The sequence below is a fragment of the Chelon labrosus genome (genome assembly GCF_963514085.1).
Source record: "Chelon labrosus genome assembly, chromosome: 6".
In the NCBI taxonomy this organism is placed as follows: Eukaryota; Metazoa; Chordata; class Actinopteri; order Mugiliformes; family Mugilidae; genus Chelon; species Chelon labrosus.
The window spans coordinates 20,829,536-20,846,213 of record NC_140342.1 but is presented as its reverse complement, the minus strand read 5'-3'; the positions used below and the strand labels follow the sequence as shown (position 1 = coordinate 20,846,213).

At 42.5% G+C, this 16,678-nt stretch overlaps 1 protein-coding gene across 1 annotated transcript; it reads right to left on the bottom strand.

Annotated features, from left to right (window-relative positions):
* Positions 1–1,875: 1,875 nt before the first annotated feature.
* acss2l (acyl-CoA synthetase short chain family member 2 like) lies at positions 1,876–16,377 on the bottom strand. Its single transcript, XM_084546110.1, has 18 exons — positions 16,340–16,377; positions 15,999–16,194; positions 13,501–13,592; positions 12,461–12,564; positions 10,084–10,156; positions 9,910–9,985; positions 8,991–9,075; positions 7,556–7,693; positions 5,938–6,108; positions 5,706–5,839; positions 4,931–5,063; positions 4,758–4,814; positions 4,139–4,219; positions 3,889–3,997; positions 3,678–3,746; positions 3,304–3,480; positions 2,454–2,528; positions 1,876–2,358 (listed from the first exon to the last, which is right to left on the bottom strand). The coding sequence occupies exons 1-18, from the start codon at positions 16,374–16,376 to the stop codon at positions 2,231–2,233; spliced, it is 1,935 nt and encodes a 644-aa protein (XP_084402236.1). The 5' UTR covers position 16,377; the 3' UTR covers positions 1,876–2,230.
* Positions 16,378–16,678: the final 301 nt, after the last annotated feature.

The window sequence follows — 16,678 nt, the reverse complement described above, 5'->3', positions numbered from 1 at the left end:
TCAAGATCTTGTATTGATGATGGGAGAGTCTGACCACTGCGCAAAGCCTTCTCCAGCACATCCCAAATATTCTCAATGGGGTTAAGGTCTGGACTCTGTGGTGGCCAATCCATGTGCTGATGTCTCATGCTCCCCGAACCACTCTTTCACAATTTGAGCCCCATGAATCCTGGCATAACCTGGAATAACCTGGTCATTCTCATACTTCTTTTATACTATACATACTATTCTTTGGACATGTAATGTTGCTGAACCTAGACCTGAGCAACTGCAGCAACCCCAGATCATAGCACTGCCCCCACAGGCTTGTACAATAGACACTAGGCATGATGGGTGCATCACTTCATCTGCCCCTCTTCTTACCCTGATGCCTCCATCACTCTGGAACAGGGTAAATCTGGACTCATCAGACCACATGACCTTCTTCCATTGCTCCAGAGTCCAATCTTTATGCTCCCTAGCAAATTGAAGCCTTTTTTCCAGTTAGCCTCACTGATTAGTGGTTTTCTTAAGGCTACACAGCTGTTCAGTCCCAATCCCTTGAATTCCCTTCACATTGTACGTGTGGAAATGTTCTTACTTTCACTATTAAACATAGCCTTGAGTTCTACTGTTGTTTTTCTTCGATTTGATTTCACCAAATCACTTTTCTTCCTCAAAGACAATGGTTCTCCACTATCCTTCCAGTTTTTAATAATGTGTTGGACAGTTCTTAACCCAGTTTTAGTAGTTTCTTCAATCTCCTTAGATGTTTTCTCTGCTTGATGCATGCCAATGATTTGACCCGTCTCAAACAGACTAACATCTTTTTTTCGACATGGTTGTTTAAGAAATGAGAAGCTACTCATTGCATCAGTTGGGGTTAAACAACTTGCTGCCAGCTGAAAGATAATCAATCATGCAGTAATTATCAAAAAGGAGGCTTGTATCTATTTACTTAGTTAAATCCAGGTGGTGACTTTTTTTTTTTTTGATTATTGCTCATATACTAACTAAGTGATTGCGATTCAACCCTGATTTGGATTTTTACTGTTAAATTGATTAATATGTAATCAAGGTAAACCACATACGCTCATTTTTCTATCAGCTACACAAGAATCTCTATATAAATAAAAAAGACTAATTGAAGAATGAGTGTGTAAAAACCCAGAGAGCCTGCATCTGATTACGAAACATCTGCAGACTGCTGCAGCTGGGACAGGAGGAAAGAAAGAAAAGGAGGGTGGGATTTGAAGAACTGGGGAGGAGGGTGGTGGTGGTGGTGGTGGTGGTGGTGGTGGTGGTGGAGGAGAGGTTGTCATGGTAACCCCTCTTCCTGCTGCTGCTGCTGCTGCTGGGGAGAAGGGGGTGATGATGTAACGTTGGCGATCGTTGGGCCTCGTCCTCCTTCCCCACCTACACGTCGGTGCGTTTCTTGTGACACGGACTTGGTGAGGAGGGGACGGACGGGAGATAAACAAAAAAAAAAGAAAATAGAAGAAGAAGTGTCCTCTGACAGCACAGGGTGATAAGAGAGCAGTCTCTCTGAGTGACTTTCAAAGCAACCTGCTGCGATCTAATCTCCCAAAACAACATATTTTTCCCTCCTTGCTTGTATCCATGCTTGTAATTTCAAAAGAATGCACTGCCCTTAAGATAAAACAGCCTTTTCTTTTGGTCTCCCATAATCGTTGCCCCCTGCTGCACAGATCACATCATCAAAGCAGCATTCACAACAAAAGGTAGAGAGGCTTTTACAGTAAATTGTCAGGCAGCAGCTGCAGAGCGTGATTCCTGCCACATGAGGGCATTAATCCACCGCTGTGCTTGGAGGTTAAAAGAACAAAAGCAACAGATGGGAATCAGCACTTTATTCTCAGGTCATGGAAATATATCACAGATTTAAAATATACATCATAAGCCAAACAATATTCATCAAGAAGGATTTACTTCTTCCTCCGTGTGTGTGTGACGTTTTGGCCCAAACGCAAACCACCGGCAGCCTCGTTATCAGCACATCTACACAAATATTACAACAATCTTCTATTTTAGTTTCCTTCGCATACAATAAAATCACAATCTAAACGTGTCAGTGGCATAATGTTTCTGATCCCAGCCCCGTCATTCAGTCAAAGAGTGCTGAAAACATCACTCAGATGTTGATCCAGAATTAGCAGTTTGTGATTGCCTTCATATGTGTTGCATAGTTAGAAGAGAGAGAGAGAGAGAGAGAGAGATGGAGGAGGTTTGTTCAGGCTGCAGCTTCACATCTGTGACTGAACAGCACCTCCACCACCTTGGGGTCGGCCAGCGTGGAGAGGTCGCCCATGTCCTCCTCGTTACGGGCGATCTGCCGGAGGATTCGCCTCATGATCTTACCTGAAAGAGGACGGGGAGACAGTTGTTACAGAGGAGGAGGAGGAGGAGGAGGAGCAGGAGGATGCTGGGTTAAAAAGAGTCGTTGAGTAAGTTACCTGATCGGGTTTTAGGGAGCGCTGGGGCGTTTTGGATGAAGTCTGGCGTGGCGATTGGTCCGATTCTTTCTCTCACTGAGAAGAAAAAACAGGAGTCAGCAAAGAGAGAGCCCAAACTGTTCGCTTCAAGTCAAAGACGTTTTTCACTGTGTACAGATGTACACTGATCAGGCATAACATTACGACCACCCTCCTAATATTGTGTGGGTCTCCCTTGTGCCTCCAAAATGGTTGTGACTCATCAGAGAATGGACATGGGCTTTCTGAGGGTGTCCTGTGGTGTCTGTGGGCCTCTGTGGATCAGGCTTGTTCCAGTGCATCCCACAGATACTTGATCAGTTTGGGATCTAGTGAATTTGGAGGCCAGGTCAACACCTTGTGCAGTTGTTTTCCTGAACTGTTTTTGTGTGTGTGCCTGTGTCAGGCTGCATCCTGCTGGGGATGGCTGCTGCCATCAAGGAGTGTCATTGCTATGGGGTGGGGGTGCCTGGTCTGGTCTAGGTGGGTGCTACATGTCTAAGTAACATCCACATGAGTGAATGACAGGTCCAAAAGTTTCCCAGCAGAACATTGTATTGTCACAAGATGGTCAATGTTATTTACGTCGCTTGTCAGTGGTCATAATGTTATGGCTGATCGGTGTGCACACAAATAGATGAGTTATAGATACTGTAATATAAGATAGATACACAAATAAGAATGACCACTGCTCTATAATGGATAATAGATTTTGGATCACATTTCATATAAAAGAAAAACTGAGTCTTACATTAAATTAATATAAAAATCCACCCTTAACAAATAGTTTCCCTATAAAGCTGATTCAAAGCCACCTGACTCAGAGCCTCACCCAGTCTCTTGAGCTCCTCCACCAGCGTGCGGTTGAACTCCCTGCTGTCCTTGAGCGTGACAAAGCAGTAGAGACACTCTCCCTTCACCTTGTGAGGTCGGCTCACCACTGCAGCCTCCGCCACAGCCGGGTGCCCCGTCAGAGCCGCCTCCACCTCCGCCGTGCTCATCAGGTGGCCTGGAGGAGGAGGAGGAAAGAAAACAAAAAAAAACAACAATGACAACGCAAAGTCATGAGTGACAGAATGTGAGAACAGGATGAACACACTCTTTACGGAGGCGTGTACATATTTTAAAGCTGCATAACAGGCTAAAAATAACCGTTTTTGTTGTCGTTTTATGCTTTTTTGAAGATTTCCAGTGACAGCACAGTACCTGACACATTCAGCATGTCGTCTATTCTCCCTGTGATCCAGTAATAGCCGTCTTTATCCCGCCTGCAGCCTGCAAGAGGAGAAAACAAGTTGCATAACCCCCAAAAGAGTATTTTCTTTTTACCCCCTTGAGAGGTACTCTGGTATTTCAGCAAGAAATCAACATGTACACTTATGGTACTAAAACATTTGGCCTGATATCTGTGCCTCACCGTCACCAGTCACGTAAAAGCCTGGAAACTTCTTGAAGTAAGTGTTCTCAAAGCGCTCGTGGTTTTCGTACACTGTGCGCATTATTCCTGGCCATGGCCGCCTGAAGACCTGCAACAACCCAAGCCAAGATAAGTAACTCCAGCAAACAAAAGTGACTAAAAGAATGTAAAATAAAATAAAAAAACAACACAAGTCAAAGTAGTTGTCCATGCAGCGAAATATAAGGTTGCACTGAAAACCCAAACTCACCAGATAACCCTCAGCCTCTCCTTCCAGTTCCTCTCCGTGCTCGTTGAGGATCGTGGGCTCCACTCCAAAGAAAGGAAACGTCTGAAATAGTAGATTTAATGTGAGATTTCTTTATTTCAGCGATTCATAACCGGGATCACGGTAAAAAAAAGGATCTCAAACTTCCTTAAAACAAGACCCACAATGTAAAGAAGCTATATCCAAAATGTACAATCAACTGAGACGCCTGACTTCTCATTGCAGGCGTGCACCAGCATCATTACTGTATATTGGAGCTGTAGGAGGATATCAGATTACTTTAGAAATATTTTTCTGTCTTCCTGTCGAAAGTTTTTCCTCAGACTCCTTGATTTAGACCCTTTGATGGGAATTCTGGGGATAGTTTGTAAGCCTCCTGGCACCGAGACTGATCTTGACTATTGAATGAAGTGATAGACTATCTGGAGTTAAAGAAGATTGGGGAAAAAAAGCTAAATCTGTCAGTGTTTTACAGATAACCTCTATCAAATGATGGCCCCAAGTTACATTTAGTCTTTGGGAGTCTGGGAGTCTTTTTCTGCTGCCCCACAAATGATTTACATTTACATTTAAATATGAATATGAAGGAGATGTCTCTTACAGCAGAGCCTGGTTTCAGGGGCGTCGCTGCAGGAAGAGGAGTCAAGACGTGACCTCCCTGCAAGAGAAACAGAAAGAACTTGACGGTAAGTCAAAGAATAAATATTGTCCGAACCTCACCAAGCATGTCTCTGTGTCTCTGACTGTACAGCTGATCACGTGTGCGTTTATTACCGTCTCTGTCTGCCAGAAAGTGTCAACCACGGGACATCTGCCCTGACCGACCACCCCGTGGTACCACTGCCACGCCTCCGGGTTGATCGGCTCGCCCACGGTACCCAGAATCCTCAGGCTGGAGAGGTCGTACCTGAAGAATGTAAGAAATTATTATCCCTCAGATAACTCGGACTGCATCTTTATGCTGTTGACCACCTTCCTAATACTGTGTAGGTCTCCCTTGTGCCTCCAAAACAGTTGTGACTCATCAGAGAATGGACATGGGCCTTCTGAGGGTGTCCTGTGGTGGCGTTTGGGTCCTGTGGGTTGAGGGGAGGGGCCTCTGTGGATCATCCTACAGATACTTGTTCAGTTTCTAGTGAATTTGGAGGCCAGGTCAAAACCTTGTGCTGTTTTCCATGTTTTTTTTTAGTTGTTCCTAAACCGTTTTTGTGTGTGTGCCTGTGTCAGGCTGCATCCTGCTGGGGATGGCTGCTGCCATCAAGGAGTGTCATTGCTATGGGGTGGGGGTGTCTGGTCTGGTCTAGGTTGGTGCTACATGTCTAAGTAACATCCACATGAATGAATGCCAGGTCCAAAAGTTTCCCAGCAGAACATTGAATTGTCACAAGATGGTCAATGTTATTCACTTCTCCTGACAGTGGTTCTAATGTTGTGGCTGATCGGTGTACATGGGGTTTCTTCTCAACTGAGGTAAATGTTGCATAAGAAGAAACTCCTCCTGCAGCTTTTGCATTAACCTCGTCAAAACATTTCTCATGCATCCACTTACTTCTGCAGCGGTTCCCGTCCGTACTTCATCAGCATGCGTATGGCTGTAGGAGCTGTGTAGAACTTGGTCACTTTATACTTTTCAATGATCTCCCAGAAGCGACCGACGTGAGGGTGGACTGGGATTCCTTCAAACTGGAAAAAAAAACCACATATAACACACATGTTTTTTCTGCTCCAGCTAGAGGCACTGGTGATTAAATTCACCCTTGCGTGATATTGATTTGACTCACCAGAACACTCGTGGCACCGTTGGCGAGGGGGCCGTAGGTGATGTAGGAGTGGCCGGTGATCCAGCCGATGTCGGCCGTGCACCAGTAGACGTCGTCGCGGTGATGGTCGAAGACGTACTTGAAGGTCAGCGACGTGTAGAGCAGATATCCGGCGATGGTGTGGAGAACACCCTGTGCAGGACACAAAGGGCAGGGACTTGAAGGAGGAGATTATCGATCAACGCAGAGAGAGAGAGCGGAGAACAGAAAGCAAAAAGACAAGATTCCATCATTTAAAGTTTAACCCCTGACAAAGTTCAACTGTTCTACTAGACTTTTCATTTTCTTAGTCACATCTTACACTAAAAGTTAAGGTAGTAGTTAGAAGAAGGGTACCGAAGAACTTCTGAGGCTTTAGATATATCAAGGAACACAGTGAAGACAGTCGTTATCATCAAGTGGAGAAAAGAACTGAGCTGGACGTCCCTCCAGAATTGATGAAAAGACCAGAAGAAAACACGTCAGTGAGGCTTGCCAAGAGGTCTACAGCAACATCAAAGGAGCTGCAGGAATTTCTGGAAAGTACTGACTGTGTTGAACATGTGACAACAATCTCCCGTATTCCTCAGATGTCTGGGCTGCAGGGGTGGGACGGCGAGACGGACGCCTTTCACTGCTTGCATTTTGCAGAAACGCAGTTGAAGTGTCCCAGAAGCTCCATAGGTACGCGAAAACAATACTGGACGTAACCCAAAAAGATGTGAAGCATGGTGGTGGCAGCATCATGCTTTAGGGAACTGGGGCGTTATATGTTAGGTGGAATTGATTATGAACAGTTCCATATCGATTAAATTTGGCACAAAACCTTCAGGTTTCTGCTAGAAAGCAGGAAATGAAGAGGAACTTTATAATTCGGCACAAAAGCGACAGCATACATCGAAATCTGCAAAAGAATGACTTTACCAGAAGAACATGACAGTTTTTTTAACGGCCCAGCCAGAGCCCAGACCTGGATGCAACTGAAAATCTGTTGGGGTGATTTGAAGAGGGTTGTGCACGGGGGATGCCCTCGCAATCTGAGAGATTTGAAGGCTTTTTTTGCAAAGAGGAGTGGACAGATATTGAAACCCTAACCCTAACCACAGATGTAATAAAATCAAAATGTGCTTCAGCAAAGTTTTAGTTTTACTCCTAAACCTGGAATATAACAGGAGTATGTAGACTTTTTATATCCACCGTATGTTGCGTGGACATAAATCGGTTTATACCGTCACACTGTGGGGAACTGACTTTCTTTTGGGGACACAATCTGAGCGATTAAATGTTATATTGAAGATTGAAGCATCCTCTTAAATAATGGAAACGTGTCTGAGAGAGCGAGACATAGAAAGGATTTCATATTATTAGATGCTGTGCTCTGCATAAAAACACACAAAATATAAATGCCGTTACGGCGCTTGCAGAGAACTGATAACTTCCTAGCATTCATGCCTCTTAGCGCGGGAAATAAAACCATTAATTTGCAGTATTTCCCTGCAGGTAGCAAAGCTGGCACGGTTAACGTCATTACAGGATATTTTCATTATTTTGTTTTTTATGAACTGTACTATAAAAATACGTAAAAATCTCTGTGTGTCACCTTGGGTTTGCCAGTGGAGCCGCTGGTGTAGAGGATGAACAGCGGGTCCTCAGCGTCCAGCCACTCTGGTTCGCACTCTTCGGGGGAGTCTCTCATCACCTCATCCCACCACGCGTCACGCTCCGAGTCCCAGGGGGTCTGAATGAAGCAGGAGGACAGGGAGCACATCCAACACATCAGCCCTCCCATTACAGCTGCTCACATAGTGTGCCAAAAACAAACAAACAAACAAAAAAAAAACTGGCAGCAAAGATGCCAATTTTGACTGTAATTGACTTTGGGGCAATATTTGGAGCTAATTTATTTTTTTTGTTTTTAATTATTTTAGCCTTGGATGCAGCCTTACACTCTTCTTATAGGTTTAAGAATTATAGATGGAAAGACCTTAAAAAATGTTTCTCCTAATGAGGGAAATGTAGATGCTGCAAGGTATGAGGATGTGTAAAATAAAATGCATGACAAGAATACTTGTTCACTATCAGCCCCAAAAAAGCCAAATCTGACTTCTAACCTCTGGTGTTTTTGCATGTACATAAAAGAAGATTCATTGAAATGTTTTCTGCAATATAACAATGCACTTCCAGACAGTCCAGCGGTTTCTTAAAGGGGAATTACCGTTTTTTTATAACCTGGATCTTATTTCTGGCATAAAATACGATCGTTTACTCACCCATATAATTTTGGTGTCATTTGGAGTCATTCGGACGATATTTAGATCCGTGTATTTCCATATAGTGGGAGTGACTGGGGCACCGAAACGCAGCCTCTAAATAACGCAATATTTTGTTATCGTACACTAGTGCTATTCCCCGTTGAGTCTGGAAAACAAAATATTGGTGAAATGAACGAGTTTCGCAGCAGATAATGCGTTATTTAGAGGCTGCATTTCGGTGCCCCAGTCACTCCCACTATATGGATATACGCAGATATAAATATCGTCCGAACGACTCCAAATAACACCAAGGTTATATGGGTGAGTAAATGATCGTATTTTATGCCAGAAATAAGGCCCAGGTTGTAAAAATCTGTAATTCCCCTTTAAGTTCCTTATTTAACATGCAAATACAGTATTCTCCCGTGGAGGGCAACATTTTTGGTAGCTAGGTGCAGGTTTCACATAATTTATAGAGCACTGTAGCATACTCCATACTCCTTGTCAATCATGTGACTTTTTTTATTTGCCTAAATTAAAAGAAGTCCTAAAAATGCAGAAAATATACAGCTTCATATGTAGTTAAAGGCAAGAGTTATATTGCATTTCATTGTTGCAATTTGATTTAAATGTGAAAAACAAAAAAACTTGCACAGATAATAGAAAATATGAATGTATTTTATTCTACTTTACATTGTTCTGTTTAATTTGGACATTTAAAATCTCCCAATGCAAAACAGTTGCTTTAAAAATGCAGCTGTGTCATTCTCCTCACATGTGTACCTGTAGTTTATTGCACGCAGCTCCGCTTTTTGTCCTCAGAGCGTGGTGCTTGATGACGAGGCATTTGGTGACGCTGGACGACGCTCTGTGGGGAAAAAAATAAGAGACGTAAGTGGCAGTAAAAGGGTAAGAACTTTATTTAGTGGCTACTGGCTTCACGAGTTAATAACTTCCAAGAAATTTAAAAATATATATATATATATATTAGGCTTTGGGTCATATCTTAGTTCTCATATGGAGCCAACATTTATAATTATTTTTATTTAAAATTAAGTTTTATGGGCATTGTTTCTTGTCTTTTCTGCATTTTTATCAACTGTAATTCTCAATCTTAGTTATGTCAGTAAGAGTAGATGATAGAACAAGTGAAATATGGAGAAAATCAGTGTTGTCATTATGTAAATATAGTACATAATATGAAATTAAGTCATATAAATATCCTGAAAGAACAGGTGAAGTATTTGGAAACAAAAAAAAGCAAAAAGTTTGTAAAATAGTCGTGTTTTAACATTGTTTTGCATAACAAATCTAAGTATTTAAAGGTAAAACATACATGGTCACATCTGTACCCCTGATACTCATAATGCCTTCCAAGCATGCTGTGCTCCTCATGTCCCTCCTAGGCTCATGTTGCCACGGGAGATGAGCAGCTTGGGCATCCCTAATGAATCTAACCGCTCCACGTTGCCCGGCAACCTCGTAATGTAAAATCCCAGCAGCAGCAGCAGCAGTGTGTTTTTTTTTTTTTTTTGTGTTTGTTTCCAGCATCTCTGATAACAGCTGATTGCACTGCCTGTGTGTGTCCAGTGACTCATGTTCCAGTGAGTCCTATTACCGGCAGCGGCTAGAGTAAATAAAAGAGGCTGCTGAGAAGTGTTGAGTGGTGGTGGAGGTGTTTGTGGAGGGAGGGGGGGCTTACTTTTCCCTGCACTTCTCCAGAGCCTCGTCTGCAATCTGCTTCAGGTTGATCAGCTTCTCTCCTCTGTAAACACCATCTGTGGAAAGGGATGGAGGGAGGAACAGATAGATAGATATAAAAAAGGCCCAACACGTCAGATGCTGTAATGCTCTAACGCTTCACTGCTGGTCCTACCTGCCGTCACCAGTACGCAGCTCTGTGCGTCCATGATCCTCTCGCACAGAGACTCGGAGGAGAAACCTGCGAACTGAAAATGCAAACAAGTATAAATACACATTTTATATATTAATACATGCCAAATTATCTCACTCAACATCTTGGCGAATACATCTTTAGCCACTGGGAGGCGGCATAAACCCGCTGTGAACTCAAATCTGACATATTAACTTGTTAACAGCAACCAACAGATGCTTATTTACACATCTGGCTGACGTTGAGCCCTGTCAGCATTTACTCAGAGCTGTGTTTCTGCTGACCAGATGGTTTAATGACTAATATTCACCCACCATTGAGTCTATTTTTGGTCTCCACCGGCTAATCATAACAATACTTGACTCTTTAGCGATGTTTTCCTGTAAAGTTTTACTGCCAAAACTTCGCCGCCCCATATGAGTTGACCAAAAAGCTCCAATCAGCTCAATATCAGCATGGTCAGTTAGTTGTTAGGAACCAAGACTTTGTATTTGCATCACAACTTAGTCATCTCTGTCGGTCGTTACCATACGGAGAGGCCTCAAATTTGACTCTGTAGTGCAACTCTGTACCTGACCACTTTATCTTTTCCACATATCATAGCTACAATCTCTGAATTTCATTAACATTTCATGGTTTCTCGTTGCCACACTGCTGCTTATCTCTCCCTGAGTGTACGCCCTTTTAGCGTAATGAATGCTCTACTATTTTCACCAGCTAGTCTTTAGAGCAAACCATGGTCAGAAAGGTTTGCTACCTGTTTCTTTTGGGAACTCACTTTCTAAAAACAAAATGATGAAGCTTTTGGCTATAGAAACCAAAGCAATGAGATTAACAATACACTGATCTGGCTTAACATTATGACCACTAATATTGTGTAGGTCTCCCTTGTGCCTCCAAAACAGTTGTGACTCATCAGAGAATGGACATGGGCCTTCTGAGGGTGTCCTATGGTGTCTGGCAACAGGATGTTGTTAGTTGGGGCCTTTGGGTCTATGAATTGAGGGGAGGGGCCTCTGTGGATCATCTCACTTGATCAGTTTGGGATCTAGTGCATTTGAAGGCCAGGTCAACACCTTGTGCTGTTCTTCATGTTTTTTTGGGTTGTTCCTAAACTGTTTTTTTGTGTGTCTGTGTCAGGCTGCATCAAGGATCATCATTGCTATGGGGTGGGGATCTCTGGTCTGGTCTGGTCTAGGTGGGTTCTACATGTCGAATGAATGAATGAATGCCAGGTCCAAATGTTTCTCAGCAGATCACTGTATTGTCACAAGATGGTCAATGTTATTCACCACTCCTATAATGTTATGGGTGTATATGGAAATGCTCCATATAACTGAAAAACACTACAGTACACAGTGACGGTGCATGCTGTTCCCTCTCGTCGCCATTTATAGACCAGTAACCTTGTTTAATCTTACATAATGAACCAGACTTCTATTAATTGCTCTTTTATATGATCGCCGTTTGCTGCGACTCTCGCCAGACGCTTGTTATCTGGCCAAGGTTAATAGTTCACAGAGCATAAAGTTTCAGTGTTGACGGCAGCATTCTGAGCCAGGTCGCTGAGGACTCAGCAAAATGTCACTGACTCTGGACTCAGCACGACAGGCGTTGGCTGTCCCCGCCTGGCTCCATCTATGATTGAATTTTATGCCAAGCTTATTCATAACAGTCACATGAGAATCCAACAGACTGGCGCTATCCCAGAGATCGTCGTGTTTCTGAGCCTTGGCAACGTCTAATATAGTAAAAAAACTCAGGAGTTGGACGATAGACAACCATGACCAGGCACAGGCAAGGTCGCTTACACTCAAGTCTGCCAAAAACAGGCCTTTGCAAGTCATAAAAAGATCCCCTCTTGGAGCTGCTGCCTGGAGATGTTAATAACAGGGCCACTAACCTTTGCATGGAAGATCAAGGTTAAATGCCTAAAATAGGGTTGGCTTGCTTGCAAAATTACACCGACTCTGATTCCTACCCAAGCTGGAAGCTGCCAGTAAATGTCTGACCTACATATTAGGTGCAGGTGCTGTGAGCGTGCACACAGAATGCAGCTGATAACTACTGGAGCAGGGCAGTCTGCACCAACAGAGGAAAGAGTTTCAGCTGATGTTTTCTTTTGGTTTTGTTGATTGTCTGCAAAAATGACTGGAGGTGAAAGAATGGCGGCATTTCCTATGATTCAGAGAAAGATGGTAGCCAGCTGTAGCACAAACTTCCAACTTGGACTTGAACCTAGACCAGACCAGGCACCCTCACCCCATAGCAATGACACTGTAGGAGACCTACAGTGTCTACCTAATACATTTTAAATCCTGTGAAGCTGTTGAATGAGGCGCTTCATCAAAATACTCACCACGATGGAGTGAATGGCACCTATCCGGGCACAGGCCAGCATGGTGTAGACAAGCTCCGGGATCATGGGCAGGTAGATGGACACCCGGTCTCCCTTCTTCACACCTTAATAAAAAAAAGAAACAGGCGTTTATGGTTTTCTAATTTTGAAGGGTTGAATTCCAAAACCATTTGCATCTCGAGCCATGTCTCCACTCGGGTTCAACAATGATAGTGATGCTGGACACGGGCCAGGTGATGTACTCTGCACGTCCACATACTGTATGGATCTATATCTGTTGAGTAATGGCATGCATTATCATCTTCACAGAAAACATCAGCCAAGCACAGACCCTTGAACTTAGATGACACTTTTGCATCAGTTACTGTATATTTTCATATATTAAGGATACAGAATACAGGCTTATGTATTCTTTTCTGTTCTGAGGATGTTGCTAGTGGTTCTTGGCTTGCCTTGGTCCTCTATCCCACAGATACTTGATCAGTTTGGGATCTAGTGAATTTGGAGGCCAGGTCAACACCTTGTGCTATTCTTCATGTTTTTTTTTTTTTAGTTGTTCCTAAAGCTTTTTCTGTGTGTGTGCCTGTGTCAGGCTGCATCCTGCTGGGGATGGCTGCTGCCATCAAGGAGTGTCATTGCTATGGGGTGGGGGTGTCTAGTCTGGTCTAGGTGGGTGCTACATGTCTAAGTAACATCCACATAAATGTCAAGTCCAAAAGTTTCTCAGCAGAACATTGAATTGTCACAAGATGGTCGATGTTATTAAGCACTCCTGTCAGTGGTCATAATGTTATGGCTGATCAGTGCATATTTGTCAGGTCATTGGTTTAAATTCCCCTACATCCAAGGCTAAAGTACCCTAACCCTCCAAACGTCTGGGTGACTGCCCACTGCTCTTCACGTGTACAAACTGATGGATTAAATGCAGGTAATGTGTTTTTCCAATGTGTCCTCAAATGAGGGATACAGTTTATTAAAGTTTAATTAACGTCGTTTGGACGTTTAATCGTCTGTAAATGAAGATGGCGCCCGGTTCTCACCCATTTGCTTGAGCACATTAGCGCAGCGGCAGACATGGCTCAGCAGCTGGCGGTACGTGATGGTCATGTGATGGTCAGGTGAGTTTCCTTCCCTGAGAAGACAATGCGCAAGAGAAGAAACAATATCAAATCTGTAATTGCATTTAAAAAAAAAAAAAAACTCAGATTCTGTATATATGTGTCGGTAACAAGCTGCGTAACACCGGTCATTTCATTCAAGAGTCATTTGAGTTCTGTGAGTTCACAGGGGAGATAACCTGTTCCTGGTTCTGCTGGATCTATATTAGGTTTGGATGCTTGTCAGGACATTTATTTATGTGGCAGTGTGAGCCACAGGCCAGCAGATAGCATGGTAAGAAGCCTGTGGTATGGGAGATGAAGCCAAAGCAATGCAACAACCTGGCACTGACCTTATCACCAGGCTGGGAATGGTGAAATAATGGACTGCAGTGATGAAACTCTGCAATCATACATGTAACAGCTATTGATTTAACACTAAATGCTAAAGACCTCTGCTCAATGCCCGTAGTCTTTTAACTCCTACTTCCCTGAGTATTCTGGGAAATGTTTATCTGGGCAAACCCAAATCATGCGTGGAGTTCCCCAGGGCTCAATTCTTGGACCTTTTTAGTTCAACTTTTTTACATTACTCTGTTTGAATTACAAAATAATCTTTCATTTCATTATTTTTTAAAAGGTGCATTAAGCAAAAAATGTGTTGAAAACCTTACATTTCAATATGAAATGTGTTATAGAATTTATAGCATGAGTTTTTTTTATCTGAAAACTAAAAGTGTGAACTTTTAAACGTATATACAACAACATGATAGGTAATACATGACTTAGAGAGCACACAAACAATGTTTTTAAAATCCACCACATGCCTTTTGACTGCTGTAATAAGATTTTCTCAAGTGTTTCTAAAAAAAAGCTCTTTGACAGCTGTCACTCTTTCAAAACCAGTCCTACTTATGTCTTAAAGAAATAAGCTGAGCACTTTACTCCACTTCTCAGTCTTTGCACTGTCTGAGAATTGTTTTTTAAAATAGTTTTGTTGTCACTTATAAATCACTTCACATTTTAGGACTCGGAACGTGACTTCTTTATAGACCCAAACATGGTGAAACTGCTTTAAGCTGCAGATGCTTTAATTATAAAATATCTTAGTGTTGACAGCATGCTAGTTCATTGTATAAAATATAATGTATGATTACCACTGCTTTGTATTGTTTTCATAGATATATATCAATAATTTCAGTCTTTTACTTGACATTTTCTTAGGTTTATTTTATGTGGTCTTCTATTTTATGCAGTTTTCTGTGGGTTTGACCTCACTGTCATATTGAAATTATTGTCTACACAAATAGTGGGGAACATAAAATCCCGCTGTGATATCACATATCACACTGCCTATGAAACCTACAGCCATATAATGCACACTCATAAAAAAAAAAAAGATGTGAGCTCTCCTTCAATGATTTGCACATTGAACGCTTAAGGAAAATTAGTTGGAACCTGAAAAATCTTGTATATTAAACCATATAATCGTCAAAACGTCTTAAAATAATGATTATTTTAAATAAAAACCCTACTATGGGACTCTGTCTCTCTAATTCTTATTTTTAATTGTTGGTTTGAATTGTTAATTGAGTGCAATTTTGCAGACAGCTCCGCTAAAGTAATTACGTTTTTTATTAAAACATCTACTGATCCCTATGTATTAGTGTAACAAGTAATAAGTGATTATAAAATATATTTCGGTGTCTGTATATTTGTATATACCACTGAAGACAGTTTCTCAATATTATGTTTGGACAAGGGGGGAGCTCAAGTCCTCCAAGTGTTTAACTGGTGGTCAAAACAAGCCATGTGCTCACTGATAACATCAACATGACTATATTCTCCTTGTACGGTGTACTGAAACCTCCATGGCAAACACTTGAGCAGATATATTATATAAGTGCTTTGCTGTAGTGCAGACAGCATAAAGACAGCGGTGTGGGTGACGATGCCAGTGAGCCCGGTTCCACTGAACCCCTATACCGCTGAGCTTGCAGAACAACTATTTTGTGTTTGCTAAGCTTCTTCAGTTGACAGGACAAATATGTGCTGCAATGTAATGTCTACACAATATAAAGTGAAGCCTTTAAGTGTAGTGCAAGCAGCAGTTTAGTTTAGATTAGTTATTTTTGGAAATCTGAAAACAGATCTCATATTGGATTGTAGGGGAAGATTCAAATAGAAGCTGGCTTCTGTATTATACTAAGTATAACTCTGGGAAATCTCCTTGTAAATGTCCTCTTTTGATTCTGACACGAGGAAGATTGAAGTGCTGACACTGTGTTGCTACTAACAGAGGTTTGTTTTGGCGCACTGGGGTCGACACAGGGGACACAGCAGTTGTTACTGACTGGAATACCTGGCATAACTCTGGGCAGTATGTCCAATCAAAGCCATCATTCACTCTGGGGCGAGGGGGGGCGCATGTCGTTGCTTACCAGTAATAGGCAACCTTTTCACCGAGGTTCCCCTCCATCACATGCCTGTCCAAGACATTGTAGCACATATTTGTTTTGGCTCCCTCCATGCATTTGACATATATGCTCCCTTTTGTCACATCAAAGTTGTACTGCAGCACTGGTCCGGTGGCTGGCTTCTTCCAAAAAAACTCGTCTGCAATCTCCTTCCAGAAAGCTAAAACAAAGTGGTACTCTTTGTTAGAGATGCACGCTGCAGATGGGGCTCATTAGACAAAGAGACACTGTTATAAAGAAAGGGATAGGAATTGCAAGGACACGCTGCAAACGCTGCACTAAAAATACAGACGTAATTGACCTACCTTCTGGATTCTCAAGAGACTTCCTGTATAATGCCATATAGGAGTTAAAATCAGGCACATGAGCATCCTTCTGCAGGTCACTGGGAGGGTAGTACATTTTGTCCTGGGATTCAGGAACAACTATTGTTGCAGGACAGATGCAGACAGGCCTATATCATCTGAGGGTGAGTCAGGAAACTGGTTAATCTGGAGCCACTGCTGATCTGTCTGGCTTGTCCTGAGTAAGGTAAGAACACTACAAGGCCTCCTGTGCAGAAGCAACACAATTCAGTATGCATGAAGACCCACCCCTAATCCCCGATCTGCAGGCTCTAGCTCAGTCTGCTTAGTGTCAGAGGA